The sequence below is a fragment of the Furipterus horrens genome, unplaced genomic scaffold (genome assembly GCF_987537825.1).
Source record: "Furipterus horrens unplaced genomic scaffold, mFurHor1.1.pri manual_scaffold_8, whole genome shotgun sequence".
Lineage (NCBI taxonomy): Eukaryota > Metazoa > Chordata > Mammalia > Chiroptera > Furipteridae > Furipterus > Furipterus horrens.
The window spans coordinates 107,227,058-107,250,510 of NW_028327178.1; the positions used below are offsets into that span (position 1 = coordinate 107,227,058).

The 23,453-nt window shown below is 55.5% G+C and overlaps 2 protein-coding genes across 3 annotated transcripts; one reads left to right on the forward strand and one right to left on the reverse strand.

Moving 5' to 3' along the window:
- The first annotated feature begins 4 nt into the window (after positions 1 to 4).
- RTF2 (replication termination factor 2) lies at positions 5 to 23,072 on the forward strand. 2 transcript variants are annotated; one of them, XM_090286592.1, is made up of 9 exons: positions 5 to 150; positions 1,903 to 1,997; positions 2,684 to 2,777; positions 4,454 to 4,593; positions 6,556 to 6,634; positions 18,517 to 18,630; positions 21,780 to 21,834; positions 21,921 to 22,007; positions 22,852 to 23,072. In XM_090286592.1, exons 1-9 carry the CDS (start codon positions 82 to 84, stop codon positions 23,028 to 23,030), a joined length of 912 nt encoding a protein of 303 aa, XP_090142718.1. In that variant the 5' UTR covers positions 5 to 81; the 3' UTR covers positions 23,031 to 23,072. The 2 variants fall into 2 exon arrangements, with proteins under 2 accessions (XP_090142718.1, XP_090142719.1); XM_090286593.1 differs by having other exon boundaries at positions 22,855 to 23,072.
- LOC150003737 (putative beta-1,3-galactosyl-O-glycosyl-glycoprotein beta-1,6-N-acetylglucosaminyltransferase 7) lies at positions 7,356 to 13,834 on the reverse strand. Its single transcript, XM_090285332.1, has 3 exons — positions 12,868 to 13,834; positions 11,844 to 11,939; positions 7,356 to 8,710 (listed from the first exon to the last, which is right to left on the reverse strand). The coding sequence occupies exons 1-3, from the start codon at positions 13,832 to 13,834 to the stop codon at positions 8,493 to 8,495; spliced, it is 1,281 nt and encodes a 426-aa protein (XP_090141458.1). The 3' UTR covers positions 7,356 to 8,492.
- Positions 23,073 to 23,453: the final 381 nt, after the last annotated feature.

A 23,453-nucleotide genomic window follows, 5' to 3' on the forward strand; every position in this document is an offset into this window, starting at 1 on the left:
GGAAGTGACTGCAGCAGTCGCCGGAGACCCCGGAAGTTGATTCTGCGGGGGGCTGTTGCTTCTTTTGACAGCCGTCTCGCCATGGGTTGCGACGGAGGAACAATCCCCAAGAGGCATGAACTGGTGAAGGGGCCGAAGAAGGTTGAGAAGGTCAGCAACGTGGGCCCGGTGGGGACTGGGAGGGGTGGGGCCCCCAGGGAGCGAGGACAGGTGGGGACCGGAGCCGGCGGGTTTCCAGGCGCAGCTGCGCTGTTTGATCCCATCTGGAGCACTCAGACCTAACAGCAATATTAATAACAGACCTTTATTGTGTGCTTGCTGTTGTCATTGCCCGGCAGTGCCCCTAGTACGGGGTGTCTCGTGCAGTTCTCCCTTCTGTACATAGTGTCATTGTCCTCCCCGTGCAGACACGGACAGTGAGGGAGGAAGAGGAGGGAGTTGCGACGCTGGTGACTGGCCAGGATTTGCAGCCCATCTGCCCGGGTCGCAGGGATACACACGGCCGCTGTGTACCGAGCTGTGTATACACGGGGGTCATTTTCCCCCGTGAGATCCGGTCCTCCTCTTAAAACTATATCCCCCCCCCCCCCCCCATGCACAGCGCGCTCATGGCTGGTTCATGTCAGGCTCCGGGGACAGTGAGCTCCTGCGGGCAGAGTCTGTGCCCTTCCCGCTCTGCCGGTAGCACAGGCCCTAGCTCACTAAACCCAGTGCGATGCATTAATGAATGAGCGAACCATCCCTGAGTCTCCCAGGTAACTCACCGAATTCTATACAGTTTCCATGCTTCTGCCAGGGAAACCGAGTCAGTAACAGGACCATGATCTCACAGCCCCTAGGTGATGAAACCAAGGCTCCCATTCGATTCCTCGGGATTTCAACGTGAGGACTAGTCGTTGCTTTTTAGCGGAAGGCACCTAGAGCGTCTCAAACGGCGTGTCACTGGTGGCGGCCTCTCCGCCCTCCCCTGCAGTGGGGATTGTGATGGAAAGCTGTTGACGTTGCCGAAGTGTGGCTCTGGATCGGGCAGTCGGGGAGGACAGCGGCTGCAGTCGCGCGGGTGTGGTCGGGAACAACAGAGCCGCGAGTAAGAGCGGAGCCTCCGAAGCCAGCCTGCCCGCGCTCCGGCTCCTCCGTCGACCTGCCGGGTGGCCTCCTGGTGCTTCACGCTCCCCGGCGACAGAGGGAGACAGGCCGAGGCTTAGGGTGTTCAGCACGGTGCCCGCGACGCAGCAGACACTTGGCAGCTCTTGCTGCAAAAATAAACCTAAGGGATTTTCTTTCTCTCTCTATTTCTGTTTTCTCCTCCGTGTGCCATCTTGTTACGTTCCTCAGGTGTGGCATTTAGGAGGGGCGGGAGTGGGCCGTGGAGCATGACACGGGCAAAACATCACGTGAAGGTCATGGAACGTCCTAGCAGCAGGATTTTCATGCTGTGGATAAGAGTTTGATGTGCCCCGTAGTGAACATTTTGCAAAAAAACACTGGTGATTTTATAAAGAATTAAAGAGTCTTTGTGCCGAACTTTTAAATAAGGACGCCTGTCTTATCCGTTCTTAGTCCTTAAATTCCACTGACAGTTTGGAGCCTTTCCCGTCGTTATAAATTAACCTGCACCGCTTGCTTTTTCTTTACCCCTTCCCAAACTTCTTGTTAAGATACAAATATTAACATTTATGTGTAGCTTGCATAAGCAATTTAGCAACTTGACGTAAACTGTTTCATGTAGGTGTCATGTTTAGAGGGGACTTCGGCATTTTCAATCCCAGCTTCTGTGTCACTATCTTTGTAAAAACACAAAAGTCAGCAGCATGATGTTACTGAGTAAGCCTTTCTATGTAGAACTGTGGACCATATGTCTTGCAGAGGTGAAAATTAACTTAAGAGATTTTTTCCCCTTAGGTTGACAAAGATGCTGAGTTGGTGGCCCAGTGGAACTACTGTGCGCTAAGTCAAGAAATACTAAGGCGACCCATCGTTGCCTGTGAACTTGGCAGGTATGGCTCCTGAATCGAAATGAGTTTTTATTAAATGATTTTGAAAAGAATTTTAATGTGTAAATGCAGTTCTTGATTCATCAAATGTGAATCATTGCAGGCACATTTGTGAAGCCTAGGTTATCATTCCCTGCGAATATACTTGTTCACTACCTATGCGGTTTGGTTTCTTTAATCCATGGGTTGAAAACTCAGGGGTGGGTAGGAGTCATGTTACAAACATAAATGCACACAAGAGCCATGTGGGGGCATCAGGGAATGGTGGGGACTGAGCGGAACTGGGGAGTTCATGTCCTGTGTGAGGGGGTCGCTGCTACTCAGGTCCAGCCTGTTATGGCAGTTCAAGAATGTGGGCCCAGTGATTCTGTCATTTCTGATTTTATCTGTTTATTCAGGAGAAGTTTAAAATGTGCACTTTTATATTAAATTCCCCAATTTTTAAAATCCTTGCTGAGGTCACAGCCAGCCCTCAGACTGCCAGTTGGCAACCCTTGATTTTAAACTGGTTCCTTTCTTTGTCATGCCCTGGAAATAGTCGAGAGAGGATTACATTTACTTTCTGAGTAAGGGCGAGCGTTTCTGTTACCAAATGCAAAATGACTTTGGATTGTACTCAGTTCAGCCCTCGTCCTTTGTGTGAAGGTTAACTGTTGCCAGAACGTTCTGACTAACGTTTACTGTTGCAGACTTTATAACAAAGACGCCGTCATTGAGTTTCTACTGGACAAATCTCCCGAAAAGGCTCTTGGGAAGGCAGCATCTCACATCAGGAGCATTAAGGTACGGCGGGGATTCTGAAGGGCTCCGGGGTCTCTGGGGGTCGGGTTTCTCTCACAGATTTCATGTGTATCATAGCCTTATACAGATATTGGGGACTGCACTCCCACCCACCCAGCTAATCAAGGTGTGATTTGGGGCGGTCACTTGAAGCTCAAGCCAGAAGGTCCCCCACCTGTACTTTCTGCATCATAAACCTGTTACAGTTTCATTTGTGTGGAAGAGCTTTGAAAACTCGTAACGTGCTGCATAAATGTCGGGACACCTTGTTGTAGTTAAAACTTAGCGACTTGAATTTTTTATTGGGAAGACACTTACAGAATCAGAGTACTTTATAGCTAGACCACTGTTAAACCATGTGTTTACCTCTTGCCGACTAGAAGTTCTGATGGGAGAAGCAGGAAAGTAGTGAAGAAGTTGAGAACCATTCAGCCTGTCAAGCGCTTGTCAGGCGCTGCATCTCCCCGTCACTGTCAATGCCTCGCTCGTTGGGGCCACACGGCTGGTTAGGCTTCGGCCGGAACCAGAGCCCCGGCCTCCTAGCCTAAGGCTTTGGGTTTGTTCTTTGTTTCCTTCTTTCTTTTTACATGTTTTATTGTTCTATTGGGCTTTTTGTTTACATTCTTGGAGTGTTTACAGAATACAGTATATGTTCATTTCAGGCAAATTAGTAATTCTGAAATGTAGCTGATCACAATGCTATAGAAATAACCATGTTGATTTTTGTCGTCTTTTGCTTTGGGAAGAGGGTTCACGCCTAAAAAAACCCATGATAACATAATTATCTCACCTCAAAAATGTGATTATTGTTGAAATTTATTTATACAATTCTGTACTTAAACCACAGTATTCAATGTGTGTGGTTGAACTTTCCATTTTAACAGCCCCCAAAATACCCGCTCCAAGAGTGTGAGCTGTGAAAACGAAAGGACCCAAATGAAGCAGCGCCAGTGTGCAGGGCTTCCGTTAGCGTTGGTTAGCAGCCCACAGTTCGCCGGGCAGCGGGCTTGGGACCCGTCCCAGCCGTAAATGAGGAAGCTGACCGGGAACTCGGCTGCTCTTCAGAGGGGTTTCTTTCTTTCTTTGTTTTTATTATTTATTTAAAACATTTTTGTCTCCAGAGTGTTGAAACCAAAGTGGTGTGGTTGTGTATGAAGAATACCGCAAATGCTACCGTGGGGCAAGTCCCTCGTGGGGGGGCTGGGCTGTTTGCAGACCGGAAAGGCTGGGTCTCGGACTCCGGCAGCAGTCTCTGGCCAGTACCCTGCCTTCGGCTCACAGACCACGGCCTCAGGCCGCACGGCTCCTTCGGCTCTTAGATCCGCGTGGGGTTGGTGGTCAGAACAGCCCTGCGGGTTCATGGGCAGGGAAGGAAAGGTTCCTTTCTGGCTGAAATCACGATGAAGCCTTCTCTTACTGGACTGAAAAAGCAGGATATGTGTGAAATAGAAATTCACTAACCTGCTTGCTAGTGAGTTTTAGAAATCGTGTTTACTGTTCCAACTAATCGTTTACTTTTGTATCCGTGTTAATTGACGGCCAGTGGCAAGCAGCTCGGAGGATGAGGTTTGGGGAGAGGGCGCTAGAATAACAATTCCTTTGTTGACTTGGGTGTTTATTAAGGCTAAGGGTGATCCACTTATCTAACGAATTCTTAAAACATTGCTGGTTTTTCCCAGAATGTGACGGAACTCAGGCTCTCGGACAACCCCGCCTGGGAAGGGGACAAAGGAAACACGAAAGGGGACAGACACGATGACCTCCAGCGGGCACGCTTCATCTGCCCGGTCGTGGGCCTAGAGATGAACGGCCGGCACAGGTGAGTCTCGTGAAACGGCGCAGGTGCCGTTGGGGTTTGGGCCGGAGCCCGCGCTCCCGCCCGGTCGCCCTCTGTGACGGGCGCCCTGGCCACTCATCTTAGCTGTCTGTGGCCCTCTGCTCCGGAGAGCAGGAGACCCGGAGGGACAGAGGGAGTTTGAAGATTACTCACGTGAGGCTCGGGAGATGGGGTGGGTGATCTGGTCTCTTCCTACGGGGAAGAGCGCAAAGAGCAAATGTTTCCGACGTGCCATCTCCACGTCATTGCTAAAAGCTGTGCGGTGGGAAGGCTCCCAAATGGTGGTTGGCCGGTCAGCTGAACCCCAGCTGATAATAACTTGGTTTGAGTTGGTAGCTAAAAATCCTCTGGCTGGAGCACCAGAAATCTTAACCTTGAGGTTTACGTACAAAATGTAAGTGACGTGTACTTATCTCTCCCTTAAAAAATATGAATGTTGGCTGGGTTAGTAGGCGTCTTTGTAGAGGATGTCTGTTAAGCCAAAGCTCTAAACTCTTTTCCCACTGTTCAGAAATATCTTTAATAGCCGGTATTCTGGACGGAATCTTCCATCTAACACATTACGTGTTGGAAGGTAGTCAGTCATTTTTACTATTTTCAGGAAAGGCGGGAAAGCATCTCAAGTAAGTGAAAACTTACTGAGCTATAAACCACATTTCATCTGTAGCTTTCCAGCACGTTGGCATACATTCCTCTAACAGGCGTATGTGCGCTGCATGTGGCAAACTGCAGCAGAGAGAGGAACCGCTATGCCTGCAATGGAAGAACCGGGCGATTCTGTTCTTCTTCGGATGGTCTGAATTTAAATCATTCAGGCCTCTCTCTTAAATGTCACCATTTAGTGGTAACTGTATCAGGTGCTGGATATGTTATTTAGCTTGATTGTGCTTATCAGGTCACAGTGTAGACGTGTATCAGATCATCAAGTTGTGTGCCTTAAGCACAGTTCCTAGTCATCAAGTATCCCTAAATAAAGCTGAAAAATAATAACATAAAAAGCTATACTTCACCATTTGGGTCAAGCAGGAAATATTTGGGAACCAGACTCATTCCTAGTCCCCCCACCCCTCAGCCGCTGGCAGCCATTAATCTGCTTTCTGTCTCAATGGTTTTACATACTCCGGATATGTCATCCGAATAGAAGCACGCAGTATGTGACCTTTTGTGCCTGTTTCCCACTTCTTTTTAAGAAAACCATGTTTCACCCTAAAGGGAAGTCAGCAGAAACAAACGCAGCTCCTGGGTCCTGGGCAGGGGTTAGCTGGGGCCCGGTGCCCTGACTGCGGCCCCGCCAGTGTTCTCCCTTGCGTTTGCTCTTCCTCTTCTTCGCTTCCCAGTTAATTGGGTGTCACCTGTTCTGGCTCTGCCCGCCTATTAATGGGGCCTTCACACTAGAAGATTGATTTGCTTGTATATTTCATGAAGGTCGTATAATAAAGACTTAAACATATAGAAAAATAGACATAAATTAATAGTATAATAAAGACATTGAGCCTTTGTTCAGAGAGAAACAGCTGATTTCCTAAATTACTAATAATTAGTAAGCACACATAAAATAGGATGGGGGGGCCTAAACAACATTTAACGAATTTAGTACAGTGTTAGGGATCAGGCTCTGGGGGGGCAGTCTGCAGCTGCTGCAACTCCTAGGAAACTGGCGAACCTTCCTCTCCTGGTATTTTCAGGGGGGTGTGAAAAGTGTGGAAGTGCTTTTTGCCCGTTCCCCCCACCCCCGCCTTCAGACTTCATCTCAAAGGCTATTGCAAGGGGGCAGGAATGGGACTATGACCTATGTTTGTGGTTTTAATTTATGTATAAGTGTAATTAAATGTAACCATTTTTCTGTGTGGTTACACAGGTGTAAAAACAAAGGTTAATTGGTAGCACGGGCAGAAACTCTTCAGTTACCATTTGAGTCACCCCCACGCTGGGTTCTCTCTCCAGGTTTTGCTTCCTGCGGGTCTGCGGCTGCGTGTTTTCTGAACGAGCCTTGAAGGAGATAAAAGCAGAAGTCTGCCACACGGTGAGTTGTTGACATCCGCCCGCTGTTCCTTCTCAGTCGCCGAGGAGCTCAGGTGGCTCAGTCCTGCCGCCCACGGGCCATTTCAGCATCCCCCGGTTCCTTCTGAAACGTGGGTCCCGCCAGTCTCCACTTCCAGCCCTGGCAGCGCCCGTCACTGCTGGGAGGACAGACCCAAACTGTCTCTTGTGACATGTGCTTGCCTGCCGTCCAGCTCAGAGCAAGCTGGGGCTGCCGTGCTCTGTCCACTGCCATGGCTCCCTCCGCCCTGACCTGCCGGCCTGGAGGGGTCCCTCAGGGAACCCCAGCTCCTGAGCGGCAGGTTCCTGGGTGGGCCCCGCCTGCTCCCCTCCTTCCTGCTCACCGGGCTCCTGGTGGCCCGCTGACCTCCGCAGAATGTGACCCGTAGCCATGAGGCCACTTCCCCCGGGACCATGACGGTCTTCCTTTTCTTCTTCTTCTTGTTCTTCTTCTTTTTTTTTTAATAAGACTATATTTTGTAGAGTAATTGTAGGGTTACAGTAAAATTAAGAGGAAAGTGAGTGATTTCCCACACCTCCTCCCCGCCACGTACACAGCCGTGCCCATCATCAGTACCGCCCCCAGAGGGGTCCACAGTTCCCTTTGGGGTCCCCTCTCGGTGCGGTGCGTTCCGTGGGTTTGGAGGATGTGTAATGACACATGCCGTACAGAGTATGTTCACTGCCCTGAACATGCCGCTCCTCCTGTGGGCGTCTGCGGGCTGATCCTCTCCAGGGCACGTCGCAGGGGCTGTCGGTTCAGTGGAAGAGACTGGCGGCTTGGAGCAGCCTGGGCCTGTGTTCTGCAGCCCTTGGGGGCGCACACGATGACAGTGATCAGGGTCCAAAGAGATGCAGTTGCTGGGCGGTTTTGTTTTCACTGCAAACAGATCACGGGCCAAAACATTAATTGTATTCCCCACGGTGTTCCTTCCTTCTTGTAATTAGGAGAGACACGTTGGCGAGATTACAAGTTGCAGAGTAAATGATGTGCTTGTTACTCAAAGCGTGAGCGTCGTCCTGTGATACTGGCGTCACCTGGGAGGTTTTGTTTTCTCTTTTTAAGAAATGCAGGCTCCCGGCCCCACCCCCCTCAGACCCGCAGAATCAGAATCCGTATTTTAAGAAGATACCAGGGGGCCTTGTGTGCACAGTGAATGTGGGAAGCGCCGGTCCGGGTTGTAGGGGTGAGATCGGTAGCGTTTGATTGGCCGGCTCTCCGGCTTCGTTTATTTAGTCTCTGCGATAGGTGAGTGGGGGTGAACGGGGCTTCTCACGTCAGAAGTAAAACGAACATTGACACCCGTACTGGGCTTTTTTCCCTTAGTTCTTTTCATGGGGGTTGGGGGTGGATTGGAAAAGGGAGAAAATAAGTTAGGGCAGGGGGTGTATCTTCAAAAGTGGCCAGCAGATTTGATTTTCAGGCTCTGGCCTCCAGGTTTTTTTAGCTTTCTGCCATCTTTCCGGTCTTTGTGACTATGAAGCCTTGGGGAATTGCATGATATCCAGCATGGGCAGCCTTAAACTTTTACAGGTATGGAAGGTCTACGACAAAAATTGGACAGGAGATGGTCTGTGTTAGCGAGAAGGTTCTATTCCTAGAAAGGTAGAGAAAGGATCTCAAGACCCCCATTAACACATGGCCTTTACGATGCCGTCCATAGCAATGCACTCCTCTCATGAATTCCTTCTCGAAGCCCTCAGAGTGGCCTGTAATCAATAGGAGAGTCTTGGGAAGAGCCCTTTCTACATTCTTGGTTGAATGTTCTCATGTCAAGTCAAGGAAACAGAATGATACAAAGAAGAAAGCAGACGGTCCCCACAACCCCCGGAGCAGTGGTTCAGTTCATGTGGAAATGGCTCTGCCGCGGGAGACGCCAGTGTGCTTCCACGGGCACCTCCGCCTGCTGCAGGACTCGCCGCCTCTGCCACCGCTCCAAGCACGTCACCACCAGAGGCTCTGTCGAGGACTCGAATTTGCTGGCAAACAAGGAAGGTGATTGGACAATCCAGGGCAAGTCTCCTGGCCCGTAGACACAGCTGTCCTGCACGTAGCGGCCTGCAAGGGGAAACCCGAACACTTAGCTGCCTTTGTCCCCACGTCAGGTTACTGTTTTTTTTATTTTTTATCTTAAAGGTTTTATTTATTTATTTCTAGAGAGGGGGAGGGGAGGGAGAAAGAGAGACGTCGCATCAGTTGTCTCGCAGGCCTCCAACCGAGGACCAAACCCGCAGCCTAGGCCCGCGCCCTGACCAGGAGTCAGACCTGCGCCCTTTCTGTCTGCGGGCTGACGCCCAGCGCACTGAGCCACAGCAGCCAGGACCCGTGTCAGTTTACATTCACGCACAAAAGTGACCTGCTTCTAAGGTTACCTGTGAGGCCCCTTTGCTTCACAGGAGTTCAGATTAAATACGACGTCCATGATTGCTTCGATAGGGGCTTCTGTGTTGAATTTCGAATTTATGGTGTAAGGGAAGTTTTCATTCTTTTTGTTGGTGGCCTCTGAAGTGTCTGATGGCTCCTTTAAGTGAATACTGTGGGGTCGTAGCTGGTCATGAGCACAAGGGAGATAGAACGACACTCATTTGCCTGGAAAAGCTAAATTCTGATCGCTGCCATTTAAGGTCCATGAACTTCTCAGTGTTTTTCTTGGTTGTGGGTATGTTCCTAAGAACTGCCTGGATTTTCGTAAATCATCGCTTCCGTCCTTTATGGGTTTTGCAGCTCTGCCCCTCCGTGCCACCTCCTTTGGCCCTGGAAGTGGCTCCCTTCTGAGCCTGGGGTGCCCCCCCACCCCCCGTGAAGTGTAACTGGTCATAGTTCCCACCTGCGCTCCTGGAGGCCACTGCAGGCCGGGAGCCGGGAGCCGGGCCCCGGGAGGGCTCACACGCCGCCCGCCGGTCGGGCGGCCCCTGGCTGCTGGTGCGGTGCTGCCGTGCCGGCCGCTCGGTTTGCGCACAAAAAGCAAGAGCTTTTCAGCCTGTTTGCTTCTAGGGAATGACGCTTTTCAGGATTTACAGCAACTCGGGCTTTTTCTTCGGCAGCCAGTAAACAGCGAGGTTGCTGCTGATTCTGCATCATTGTTACTGACGGCAGCAGCCCTTCGTGACTGTACCACTCGCGCCCCTGAGGGAACTGCACTTTCTGGGGGAGTCTGGGCTCCCTCCGTGTCTGAGCACTTACTTACTGGTCCTGTCAGTCCCGTGGGCAGTGACAGCGAGCACCTGCTTCCTGAAGAAAGGCCAGGGTCGGTTGTTAGCCTGTTGTTTACCTGTCACCTCCTTACTGGGTGACTGTCTGTGACTGGACCACGTCTGCTGTTTTAAAAAGCGCAGAAGTTACCGCCGCCCTCGGAGGCGGGGCCCGTCGGGAGGCGGCGGGGCCCGAGCACAGCGCTGGCCTGTCTGCGAGCGCTCTGGCACGCGAGCTTCCGCTGCTGTTCGCCTGTAGCCTGTTTCTCTGAGGGCTTTTAGGGGTCTCAGGAGCTGGGGGACCCGGGTCTGTTTTGCGTCCCTGACACACAGTATTCAAACCCGAGGGCCACACCCAGGTGCGCTGAGCAAACAGGTCGGGAAGCTGCCCGGGTGCCGCTGGGGGGAGGGTGCTCTGCGGAGCCGACTCCCCCGGGCTCTCTGGGTCTCCCCGCTTTCTGTGGCCGCGGGGTCAGGGCCCCGCAAGGTCAGCATCCTGGAGGGCACTCGCTCACCCTGTGCTGTGACGTGTCCGTCATCCGTCTTTTTCTCCCAAGCCTGTCTGCCCCTCTCCAGCAGCCATCTTCACACGGGGCTTGGGGGGGCGGGGAGAGCGGGCATGAATAGCTCCGTAGGCCTGTTCCCCAAAACCGCGGTGCCTGGGAGTGCTCCCCTAGTCAGCCAGCTCTCTCCCAGACTCTCCACAAAACGGGCACACTGCTCCCCCCCACCCCAAAACCTGCTTTTGTCTGTTGCCCTGGTAACTGAAACCCCTGGGACACCAGACAAAGGGGCCAAAGGATTCACAGTTCCTCAGGGAGGCTCCCGAGGGCAGGGCGACAGCCCTTCCTTCTGCCAGGACTACTTAAGAACTGGGGGGTGCTGTGTGCCTTCCCTGAGCGCCTTAAAATTAAGGTTTCGTTGCAAGAAGGTTGCTACTGGGATGCATATTAAAACATTATTTTGACTCTAAAAATGTCTGGCTTTTTCAGAGAAAGTCAGTCTTCAGCTCGATGGGCTTGGCCCTGAGGGCCACCTTTGCCCGTTGGGTCACGTGGCAGAGGTTGCTGGGAATTGAATGAGCAACGTTAAGTCTGAAGCTGCAAGATACCAACGAAAAGCTCATCAGAACACACACACTTACAGGGGGTTGGAAAACACCTTTCTGACACCTGAGCCTGTAGTAAAGGGCACCTAGTTGCTTCTAAGGAGCATCAATTGGGCACAGGCGTGACGCCCACTGCCTAGCAGGCTTCCTGCTGGGGCGCAGGCAGCTCATCCCCGCTGCAGGGGTGGCCTGGCCGCCCTCACTGGGGCCCCATTCATAAAAACAGGCGTGGGGAGCCCGCAGGCGGCGGAGGGGGTCACCCGGGAGGGGGTCGCCAGCCGCCTGTGGTAGTCAGTTTCCTGTTTTACTGCAGAGACACAGGGAAGCAGAGCTCATTTCTAAGTGATGCTTGAGTTTGCGTTCTGGGAGCGGGTGGGAAAAGCGACAGCTTGTGTGTATTTATCTTAAAAATTTGAAAGCTGCAGCCCTGCTGCGTATTCACTTTGGGAACCTTTATCAACCCCAGACACTTAGGGTTTCCGCACTCTTCTGTGTGGGTCTTAGATTTTAAAAAGTTGTAGAAATTCACCCCATGCCAGTTGGATCACCACTAATCCCAGTTTCCTTTTTTTTTTTTTTTTTTTTTTGAGATTTTATTTATTTACTTTCAGAGAGAGGAGAGAAACATCAATGTGCGAGAGAGGCATTGATTGGCTGCCTCTCACGTGCCCCCAACTGGGGACCTGGCCTGCAACCCAGGCAGGTGCCCTGACTGGGGATTGAACCTGCAACTCTTTGGTTTCCAGGCCAGCGCTCAGTCCCCTGAGCCACCCCAGCCAGGGCCCAGGTTACTTTAAATGTGAGCGTTGGTCTCCACCTCTGTAACCAAGACAGCGGTTGTCTAGTTTTTGTAACATTTGAAAGCTTTTTCTGGTTTCATCTCCGTCTTTACCTTTACATCCATCATGAGCGTTTCCCTCCTCGCTCCTCCATTTAGTGGCTCGAATGTGGCCTTCCCAGCCGGCACGCGGCGTGGCGCCCGGGGCGTCTGTGGGGACGAGAAGGAGACATCAGGGGGGCCAGCACCCCTGCGATGTTGGGCAGGCCCTTCTGCGCCGCCGCCCCCCGCCAGGCGCGGTCAGTGACGGACCACGCAACCGCAGCTGTCAGCGGGTAAGGGGCCCGCCCTGGCAGTGGCAGCCGGTGACCGCGCCCCGCGTCTCCATCTTTGTACCTAGGTTTCGTTTTTCGTCCCCTCTCCACCTCTGGCCCCTGACTTCATGTTTACAACGCGTTTTTCATGACTGTGTTGGGTTTCTGTGGATTCTGTTTTCCCTGTACACCCTCTCAGGGACTTGAAAATGGGGTTCTCAGTGGGTAGAAGAGATCATAAAATGGTCCCAGCCGACGTCTGCTGGACTCCGTGTTTGTGCTGTGGTCCGGGCTGATTAGCTTAGCCGTTCACGCTTGAAGCTGCATTCCGGAGGGGCCCACGAGCTTTCCCCAGAGAGACGCTGAGGCCACGTAAAGGGGCGTCAGCTTCCCTCTGCCGCTCAGAGAACCCAGCTCAGGCAGCGTATTTGCCACCAAAAATTAGTGCTCGTCGTATTTTTCGTTCCTAAGCACAATGCCCAGTACCTGGAGGGACTCAGTAGTGCTTATTAAGTGTATGAAAAAATGCAGAGCTTTCCAAATATCTGCACTTAAAATTTTCAAAAGGCTCTACAGTATGTGAATGGCTTCTTTCTGGGCAGGGACCAAAGCAGCCAGGTTGGTCTGGGGACAGGGCGCTGTCTCAGCCAACTTCACACCCCGAAATCAAAGACCCTCCTGGGCTCCCCAGGTGAAAAGCCTTGCAAAACACAGAGCTGTTGCCCGAGCCGCACAAAGTGGCTGAGAGAGACTCCTGTTCCGAAGGAGCCCCTCCCGTGGCCGCCCCGACCTGAGCGCATGTCGTGGTGCTGGGCGGCTCTTACCTGTCAGCCGGTTCAGGGTCACCCAGTAATGGCGCTCCGGGCTCCGGATGTCCTTGGACCACTGAAGCATGTCCTTTGCGCGGATGTCCGTCAGCACAAACTGCACAAACTCCCTCGTCAGCACGTAGTAAGCGCTTCCAAAGTAAATTGTTAAGTTATGGGGCGGCTCCTCTTTGAACCCTTCATTTGGAGACACGTGGATGTTTCCTTCAGGGGTGGACTCGGGGCGACCTTGGCCTGTCTTGGATTTAGTGTTTGCTGGTTGGGCTACCCCAGGAGTGATATTTTTACCGTTCCATTGGCTTCTGATGTAGCGTGTGATTTCTTTGTTGGTTTTGATGGGGAAGTCCTGCTCACGAAGGTTAATGACATAATCCCACTGGAACGTGGGACGGTCCAGGTCTCTCATACAGCAGAGTTCTGCCTGCAGAGCCGCAAAGCCGGGGTGAGCCCCCTCTGCTGTCGTTGATGAAATGAAAATATTTTCAAAACAGCTCACCAGGGTTTGCACCGCGGACTTGAACTTCCTTGGGGCCTTCTCGTCAACGTGGATGCAGTACACATTTTGAGGGACGTAAATCGCCCTGAGAAGCTGCACAAACATGGCCAGCTCCTTGTGAGTCGTGATGACATACGCCAGAGAGAAATTGCCCTCTTCTGCAGACAGGGGTCTGGATATGAAATGCAGCCCCCGGGAAATCCGGGAGCAGTTTCCCGGTGCGTTTAAGTGCGCCAGGATTTCCGATCCATGGGGCTTTTTACAAAATTTTGCAACCTGAGGGGCTGCCCCTTTGCCTTCAAAGAAAGCTGAACACAGCTCGTCTGGATAAAAGCCACAGTCCGCTATTGCTGGGGAGGTGGGCTCCTCTGGGTCCTCCCGGGCTGGATTCCTGAGGTAAAGAGCAACGGAGATGCAGACGGCCGTGCACACGAGGAGCCCGGGCCTGCTGGCTCGCAGCCGGCTCATGGTGAGAGCTCCAGGCGCCCCCACTCACCATGGTGCGGGATTGTTTTCCTTATGTTCCCTGAAAGAACAGCGGGGAGAATTAGTGATGTAAACCCCCAGCTTTATTGAAGCACACACCACGTGGGGTTCAGTCGCTTTGTATGTGTGTGTGTGTGCACGTGTGTGCGCTTGGGAAGCCATCGCCACGGTCACGGAGCCAGGCGAGCCCCCCCGCCCCCCACCCCTCCCTGGGCAGGCACCGACACGCTGTCCGTCACCACGGGTCCGCTGGCACGTTCTGTACTTTACGGCAGCGGGCTCGCTCACCGTGCCCTTCCCGCCTGGCTCTGTACACTTAGGGGGTGAGTTTGAGATGCGCCCACATCGTCCCATTTATCGGCGCTCTCGTCCTGGTCGCTGCCGAGCAGTGCCCTGTCCCAGGGACGCGCCCGTTTGTTCCTCCGTGCACCTGCTGATGCGCGCCGGCGCCCCCCGCCTTAAGGGGGACTCGGTTCTCCTCTCCCGCGGAGGAGTGAGCAGACATGGCATTTAGACTTGTAAACTAACTGACCTCATACTTGGAAGCATCCCACTTTTATTTTCTTGGGTTAAATGAAAAAAATGAAGACTGTTTTTGAGAGGAAAAGATGCCTTCTACACCTGCATTTTACAGTATTACTGATATTCCAGGATTTCTAGCTTAGAATCATAAAGGAGGCTGAGAAAAACATGTCTTATTTTCCTGCTAATCCGGCTCAGCCTCCGCCACTCCTGATCCCTGCATGGCTAACAAGCACTCACCCCAGGATGTCTTTCCTGTCGTCTGTCCCCATCAGAGTCTCCTTTCTCCCATCTGTTGCTCCTCTTGCTGAGGCTGCAGCTTAAGTCACATGAACAGAGTCGCTCAGCAGGTTTGGTTACCCTTTCTCCCTGGAGGATTTCCTTCTGCTGCATTCTAACCTGGCGATTGCAAAACAGCTGCTGCTCGGGTTCCTCTGAGTGTCTCCCGGGCCTGAGGACTCCCGCAGACGCAGCAGGAGGACAGCAGAGGACGGCGCGCGTGGAGTCACTGTCAGCGGGGGACCCACACTCGTGGGCCAGCGCCCTCGGGGGCTTCCGCAGATAGGTGGCCAGGTGTGATTCCCTGACCCTTTTTGATGAACGGGATAATTAAAAGTTATTTAAAAGCTGGCTTGCTCCCTAACTAGCATTTGGCACAATCCAAGTATGTCAGTGTGTCCCCAGAGGCCCTGATTTCAGGGACACGGGGCAGCCTCGGGGCCTCTGTTCTCCAGAGGCGCACCTCGCAAGGGTGGCGTCCGCTCACCGTTAACGGACCCCACTTCGTCCATCCCCGCTGTGGGCACTGGTGCCCTTAACGCCCTTCCCTCTCAGACCTGGAAGGCTCCCTCACCCGCTGCTGGCGCTCCGCAGTCCTGCCCCTGGGACGGGGACCGCACGCCCCGGGGACCCACCCCCCTGTCTGTGCCCAGACACCTGAGCCGGAGGCCCCGTCAGATGGCACAGGCCTGCCTCACCTGCTCCAGGGCCGCTCGGGACACTGGTTGCTCTTTTGCATAACGCAGGCGGCTGTTGCCATGGAAATATTTCTTAAAAGGGCAGAAAGGATCTAGGCTCCGTAAGCTCATGGGGCTGCAGCGCTGCTGTGGGCGTGGGGTGTGCTTTCCGTAGACAAGCAGCCTCGCGCGGCCTTCCTGCGGGGCCCTGGGTGTGCTTGTGTGGGGACAAGCGCGCTCCGGGGGCAGAGGGACTGAGCTTGTCCGGTAAGGACCGGGGAAGGACGGGGCCTTCGTGTTGGAAAGGCCGCCCTGCCAGCCCGCGAAGGGTGCTGCAGCGTGTCCTGCGGGTGCCTGCCTAGTGGCCTGTCCCTAGGGCGTGAGGCTTGGTGCAGACTGCACCTGTTAGCTCACGACCTTAACCTGGAAGGAGGACGATTCTCTGAGCCAAACAGCTCAGCGGAGGAAAAACGGAGAAAATGAAGGCGCTGCCGGCACACAGCTCTGCACTGACTTCCAGAGCTCCAAGGGCAACGCAGGCTGGACCCAGACTTCTGCAGGCGCCCGAGGCTCACTGGCTTCATGGATCAGCTTGATACACTAAAAACTTCACATGCCAACCTTAATAAATAAGGTGGACATGTAGCATATACATGTTATTTTCAAAAGGGGCGATATGAATGGGGGGTGCTTCTGAAAGACAGACAGGGCTGCCTTTTGCCTCTCTGATGAGCACAAGTGTTCTTCCTTTAAGTTCTGTGGTGGGACGGGCCTTCTCGCGTGTCATGGAGCGTGGGAAGTTCCTGTGACCTTTTAGGGAACGGTTGGGCTTTAAGTTTTAATTCCCTTCCATCTTCGTTTGAAGTAGTATTCCTTTAGCTATGTTCTCGTTCACTGATTTAGGAATGACTTAGTGTCCCTGCGGGCAGGAGCCTGGGCTTACCACGGGGCCACAGCCGTGGGCGCTCACGAGAAGGTCCCTTCTGCGGGGAGCCGCTCCTGTGGTTTTGGGCACCGTAGCCCCAGCCCTGAGCCAGGCTGGCCCCCACCCCGGGAAGTCTCCACGTCTCCACAACACGCGGGACGGCTGCAGGGAGACAGGACCGAAGGCCACTTGGGGGGTTCCCGCGGGAATTGGGGTTAGAGAACGCTTATTATGCTTTGGAGCTTGCTCTGCCGTTCTTGTCTCTCAGTTAGCTTGTCTCTAGCAAGGACTGTATGGGACCTTCTCCTCATGTCAGTGTGGCACCGAGGTGCTTAATAGACCCTGGCACAGACGGGTCTCCGTGCCCTCTAGATTGATATCTGTAATCTGTAGCTCAGCTTTAATCCGGGCGCCTAAAAGCTATTGGTGATGTATGAACCTTGACCTTGTGTCTCCCATGCATGCCCTTCTCAATAAAAAGCATGAGGGACGGAGGTCGTGCGCTTTCTCCACTAGAGGGACCAGCCGCCTCCCTTGCCCCTCAGACAAAATACAGCATCCTGGGTAAGTTTGTTCGGCCGTGGTCATGAAACCTCCGCTGGACAGGGTAGTTTCCATCCAGGCCAGCGTGTTGGAGGCAGCTCTGCCTCATCTGGCGCCCGGCGTGGGGCCTCGTCCGGTGCCCAGACGCGGGCAGATGAGCCTCACCCTTCCCCTGTTTTTAAAGTGCACATCCATTCGCTGTAAGCCCCGAAGTCCCACTCAGGGAGCCGCCAGGGAGCTGTGACAGGGAGTAGCCACGTGGCAAAGAGGGACCTTGGGGTCCGGGGTGCGCGCGGCCGCGCAGGACGCTCAGTGCCGTGTGAGAACGGGGAGAGCCCGCTCCCGTCTGTGCGAGTGAGCTCGCGAGTCCTGGGCCCGTTCCCTCCGCGCTGTCCTCCCGGCCTTGTCTCGGCGCCTTTCTTCCAAACATGGGCACCCAGGGGACGTGCGACTCTGCCGTTCCCAGTCTGCCTTTTTCTAATGTATGGTGAGCATTTTCTGTGTGGTCAGCAGTGCTGAAATCACTGTAAGTCCTCCTTCTCGGGAATGTTATGATCTAGTTAACCATCCCCCAGGAGTGGTTAAAGGAGGCAGGGTTTAGGATGAGTACGTGATTTCGGCTGTGCCGGGACAGCGCGCGGAAGCGTGCGTTTGCAGGAGCGCGTGGTGCTCCGTGCTGCGAGTGCGTGTCCTTTGACGAGCAGAGGGGGCCAGTCCCCGTGGGCCAGCTGCCGCTGCAGCAGCCACCCCACCCTTCTAAGTGACCTCTGCCCTTCAGCCTGGTGGCAGGCGCGGTACAGAGCCCTGCCTCCTGCCCCGGTTTCACTTGCTTTTCAGGGATGGGCCACTCCACCCAGGTTCCTGCAGTGATGCTCACACCCAGCACACGTGAGGGGCCTGAGCCTGAGGAGGGCCACGTGCCCGGCTCCGGGGGCAGCCCCGCGCAGGTCTGGGCTCTTGGGGCCTTGCGGGCGTGGGTCCGTTATTTGTGGACCTTTTGAATTTTGGAGAGAGCAAGATATCTCCATTTTTAATGTGAGAGGTTTCTGCCTGTTTTGTTCGTGGCTAATTCAACTTTAAAAATACAACTCTGGGCACAACACTATGCAGAACAAGGTCTGCAGCACCTCTAGACAACTGACCTCTGACCCAAAGGAAAGGGCAGCAGGGAGGGCCGGGAGGAAGCCGCGGGAAGCCAAGCCCGCAGTGGGCACGGAGGGAGCGGGCAGGGCTGACGCGACTCCTCCCTGCCCGGCCCCGCGGGGCCGCGCCTGCCACCTGACTGCCCGCAGGTGCCTTCCGTGCCCTGAGGAGGGCACCCCCAGCGGAGGCTCTGCCCCAGGCTCCCCCAGTGGGGCCGTCCCAGGGGCCCTCCTCCCGCAGGCCTCCCTGCATGGCAGCGGAAAACAGCTCCTTCTCTTCCGAGGAGTCCTGGCTGGGCGCCGTGGGGGGCACCCTGTCATTGCTCACATGCCTTCTCTGCGGCGCTGACCTCAGGGTGTGCGGGTCGGAGGTCTCTGCACTGTGAGGATGTACCAGCCCCCCCTGGTCCCCCAGAAAAGAAGTGCCCGGGGGGATGGGGTTTGAAGACAGAGCGGACGCGGAAGCTGGCCAAGCCCAGATGAAGGCAGGGCAGCGCCGGGGGCCGAGGCGGGGCGATGGGGAGGGCCGAGGCCGCTGCCCGCTGTGACGGCGCCTGTCTGCCTCCCCACCCGCAGTGTGGGGCTGCCTTCCAGGAGGACGACGTCATCCTGCTCAACGGCGCCCAGGAGGACGTGCAGATGCTGCGGGGCCGGATGGAGGAGAGGAGGCTGCGGGCCCGGCTGGGAAAGGTAAGTGGCGCGCGGTACCCCTCTCCTGCGCGTCCCGGGTGCGTCCCCTGGGGCCGCCGGCCTGCTCCTCTGTCCAGTTGCAGACCCCCTGCACTGCGTGGTCAGGGGGGGACCACGGCCCTCCGTGGCGCGGGACGGGCGGCCGCCACCACAGCTGCCACGCCGGCAGTGACTTAGGAGGACAGTCAGCCCTCCGTGTCCGCGGGTTTTGCCCCAGTGGGTTCAGCCAGCCATGGAGGGAAGCACTCAGGGATAAACTGCCCAGGAAGTTCCAAAAGGCCAAAGTTGCCTCGGCCCTCCGCTGAGCACTGCGCAGTGACATGTGGGCGCCCTGCTGCAGCCTCTGCGCAGACACGGCTGTGTGCGAGCCCCTCTGCACGAATGCCGTGTGAGGTGAGGGGCCCGCGCACCCTCGGGTGTGGGCGCTCCTGGAGGCCATGGCCCACGGCTCCCGAGGGACCCCTGACTGTGCAGCTCAGTGTTCGTAAGGAAGCATCCAGGCACGTGCCCAGCCCGTCACCCAGCACGCTGCGCGCTGGCCGCCCAGGAGCCTGTGTGGCAGCCCGTAGGCTGCAGCCCCCAGACGGGAGCTGGAGCGGCCTCCCCACGCGTGGGCGCTGCCTGCCCGGCCATCCAGCCCTCCTCCGGGAGCCGGCGTGAGGCTGCCTCAGTGCTCCGGGGTGGCCAGAGCTCGGGGCGCATGCGTGGCTATGAAGGCCGTGCCCTGGGACCCCCACATGGGGCCCGTTTCCGGAGACAGTGGCATCATCGCTAATGGTCCAACATTCCGAGCAGACTCAGGGCAGTTTACCCCCTAAAATATCGTTCAGTGTGCCATCAGTTCTGGATGCAGCAGTAATTTTCTTACCGCGCAAGTGTTTCCAGATGATAGCTTTGGTCTTCTGTGAATGGCGAAGTTTTCACTCTCTTTTTAAGATCACTTCACCCTGGCTGGTGTGGCTCAGTGGACTGAGTGCTGACCTGTGAACCGATAGGTCACCGGTTTGATTCCTAGTCAGGGCACATTCCTGGGTTTTAGGCCTGGTCCTCAGTTGGAGGCATGCAAGAGGCGACCCATCAGTGTGTCTGTCACATTGATGTTTCTTTCCCTCTTTCTCCCTCCATTCCCATCTCTCTGAAAGTAAATAAGATCTTTTTTTTTTTTTTTAAATCACTTCATGTGATAAGAGCCAAGGCAAAAGAACGCTTAAAGTATTAAAATATTCGTTTCAGTGTCCTGAGGACAAAACTGAAAAGAGATGCCATGTGCATTTGCCGGTGGTAGAGTAACAGAAGCTTTTTGGAAGTTTTTTTCCAGTCGTCATCTGGGGGGAAGGGCGGGGCCGTGTCGCCCTGCAGTAATGGGTGATTCCGAGTCCCGAGGCTTGAGAGGCTGGTGCTGGGGACATGGTGGCAGTGCCGTCACTCTGGGGCCCCGCATTCTCAGGAAGAACCTGGTCCATTGGCATGCCCCCCTTCCATCGGTTCACACAGGCAGAAAGCACACAACGCATGTGAAGGGCCCCGCAGTACAAGGAATCATGCCCGACTCTGTCTCCGATTTAATGGAGGTTTTCTGTGAGGCAGCTTTATAAGGAGTCAATACAGCGGCCGTGAGACGTATTTACGGGCTGAGTCCAGGTTTAAAAGTAAATCTGTATACATGCGTTCATTCCATGTGGATTTTCTTTTTTTTTTTTTTTAAATTATTTATTTATTTATTTGTTGATTTTTTTGTTTATTTATTTTTAGAGAGAGGGGAAAGGAGAGAGAGAGGGAGAGAAACGTCACTATGTGGTTGCCTCTCACTCACGCCCCCAGCTGGGGACCTGACGTGCAACCGAGTCATGTGCCCTGACTGGGAATCGAACCAGCAACACTTGGCTCGCAGGCTGACGCTCAATCCACTGAGCCACAGCAGCCAGGGCCCATGTGGATTTTCTAAATTGGTCTAGCTTTATCATCGAGCAAAAAAGAGAAAGACAAGCTTTTTGACAAAGGACAGTTACGGGAAAGGGTCTGCCTGCTCTTCACTGACCAGGCTGGGTTTTTAAGCACAAAAGGGGAAATGGTGTTTCAGTGGAAGCTCCCGGAGGCAGCCGTGTGGCCGCTGGCCCACTGTGTGGCCGCGGTGACTGGTCTCCTGGGCCTGCCTGGGCTTCCTGCCGAGCTGGTCGGTGCCCGGGGGAGCTCCCTTGCCCCTCTGCACCCCGCACTCAGCGCGGCTCCTGGGCGTGCCGCCTGGATACTGCCACCATAACACCAAAACACTCCCAGGTGCGCCTGCCGCTGGCGACAGGACACGGCCTGTCCTCCCCAGCCCTCACGGAGGCGCTTCTCACGTAACCTCAGCCGTGAGCCAAACAGGAGCCTGGTTTGTTCTTCCAGGCCTGAGTGTTGGATGCGCGCCTTGTCTGTGCGACACGGACCGTGGTTCTATGCCTTGTACGAGCGTCACCAGTCACGCTGCACGTGTGTATTGCAAGTTCACGGTCACTGCCCTGGACAGATCTTCTCCCACGCCGAGATCCTCAGGCTGTGTGTGTAGTGCCACCTCCTGGCCCCACAGGGAAACGGCATCTGTAAAGGACCTTTCCTGGGTGACGCGGTCCTCACACAGCCGTGTGGTTGGGAGCGGTCGGCTCCACTTTACGTTTCTGCTGAGCAGTGTGACTCCAGAGCCACAGAACCCGCTGCCTGGGGATCCAGCAGGAGTTCAGGAGACGTGGCCCCAGCCTCCTGCGGCACAAGCGTCCGGTGCTCCCGGTGAAGCGGACGGACGCTGGGGCAGGCTGAGGGCTCTGGGAAGCCCTGCGGGGGTGCGGCCCCGCCTGTGCCCCGCGCTGTGTCATCCCGCATCCCACAGCCCTGCTGCGTGCGGGGGCACCGTGAGCGCTGACCGTTTGCCCGGAGCCTGGCCTCCTTGTTAGAGACTTCTGCGAATGTGGTTTCTGGCATATAAAACGCGAGCAGGCCTCTGCCGACAGATGCGTGTGTGGGGCGAAGCGCGTGGGCGGAAACGCGTGGAGGCCCAGGTTTGGAGTCAGGGCGAGTTGAGGTCCGCAGAGCGAGCACCTGCCACGTGGTGGGCAGCGGTGGCTCCGCACAGACGGCCCAGCGCACCCACAACGTCCTCTTTCTTTCTACAGAAAGCAAAGAAACCCAAGGTGGCGGAGGCTGTCTCCAAGCTGGACGTCGGGGAAGGTAAGACGCGAGCACAGCCGGCCTCCGGGCCGTGCGCTGCGTCCGCGCGTCGCTGTATGGCTTACCCTGTCCCTTTGCACCTGCAGGGCCATCCGGCGTGAAGATGGAGAAGCCTGAGGAGTCCGGCCTTGACTCGCGGGAGGGGAAAACCAGCCCAGCTCCCAGGAGCGCAGGTGGGTGAGAAGGCGGGGAGCCCTGGTGGCCGTGCGGCCCTGCTGGGGGGAGCTGGGAGCCGAGCCCACCCTAAGTCCCGGCTCAGCAGTGCGTTGAGCTCCCTGGGGACTAAAAACCAGTTACTACTGCCCAAAGCAGGGGCCTGTTGGGACGAAGGCGGGGGACAGATGCCCCTTGTTCCGTTGTCCCGCCGAGTGTGCACTCGGGGCCACACTGAGGAGCGGCACAGCACTGGACCCAGACGGCCCACAGACGGCTTAGGGGGCTGCGGCCCAGGGTGCGGGGCAGGGCGACCCTGAGCCCCAGGCTGGGGTTTTGTGGACCAGTGCCCCCTCCCCCACCTGCCTCATGGCCAAGTTCTCAGAGAGCCACTCAGTGTAGAGCCCGGAGTTCAGCGTTGCTGCTGAATTCACCGCCTCTGACTCAGAAAAGTAGTGTGCATTTCACAGAGAGAAAACCAGCTAACAGAATGGGCGGTCTTGTCAGCACAGTGTCTCCGGGTTCCAGTGCCCACTCAGCACATAGCAGCCGCCTGGCGAGGGGAGACCCCTGAGCTGACCGCACCCCCTGGGGAGGGGCCCTGGCGTGCACCGCAGAGCTGGGCCTGGGCGGGCTCCCCGCGCGGATTCGCGCAGCCAGCGTGATTGTAACGGCAGATTAAATGTCGGGGCTTCGTTTGCTTTGGGGACCTGTGACTGAGAGGATGAATCTCACCCTTTGTCCCACGGGGGGAGGAGGAGGAGGAAAACTTGGGGGTAGCAGACAGCCTTTTCCTCTTTGGGAATGTGGTATTTGGAGTGATCTTTAGTCTCAGCCATCAAGTGTGTGGCTTTCATTTCCCAGCAGCTAATGGGGGCTCTTCAGGAAAAGCCGGGAAGCCTCCCGGGGCCGCCACGAAGAGGTCCATCGCCGAGAGCAAGGAGTCGGAAGCGTACAAGTCCATTTTCACGAGCCACAGCTCCGCCAAGCGCCCGAAGGAGGAGTCGGCCCACTGGGTCACCCACACATCCTACTGCTTCTGAGGCCCAGGCCGCGCCCCGCACAGGCGCCTTCAGGCTCAGAGGCAGGTGCTTGTGGGTGCCGGCGGGGCCGTACTCCCTGCGCGGTGTCATCAAGTTGTCCCGCAAACGCCGGTGCCAGCATGGTCACTCCTGCCTCTGAGGCGCACGGGTTCTGGGAGGGGTGTGGTGGGTGACCCTGGGAGTGACCGCGCTGGGCCGCTGTGCCAGCCCTGCCGTCCTGTCCCCCAGGCCCATGGCTGCGGCCGCGTCCCAAAGCCTCACAGCTGCCCGTCTGTGCTCGGAACCATTAAAGATGCCGACCCTCATGGCTGTGTGCTCGGCTCATTTTGACTAAAATTCGGATGGTTTTGCTGCCAGCGGTTAACGGAATAGGCCGAGTGAGACCGAGCTGGAGACACTCCGCCTGCAGGTCTGTTTGCAGGC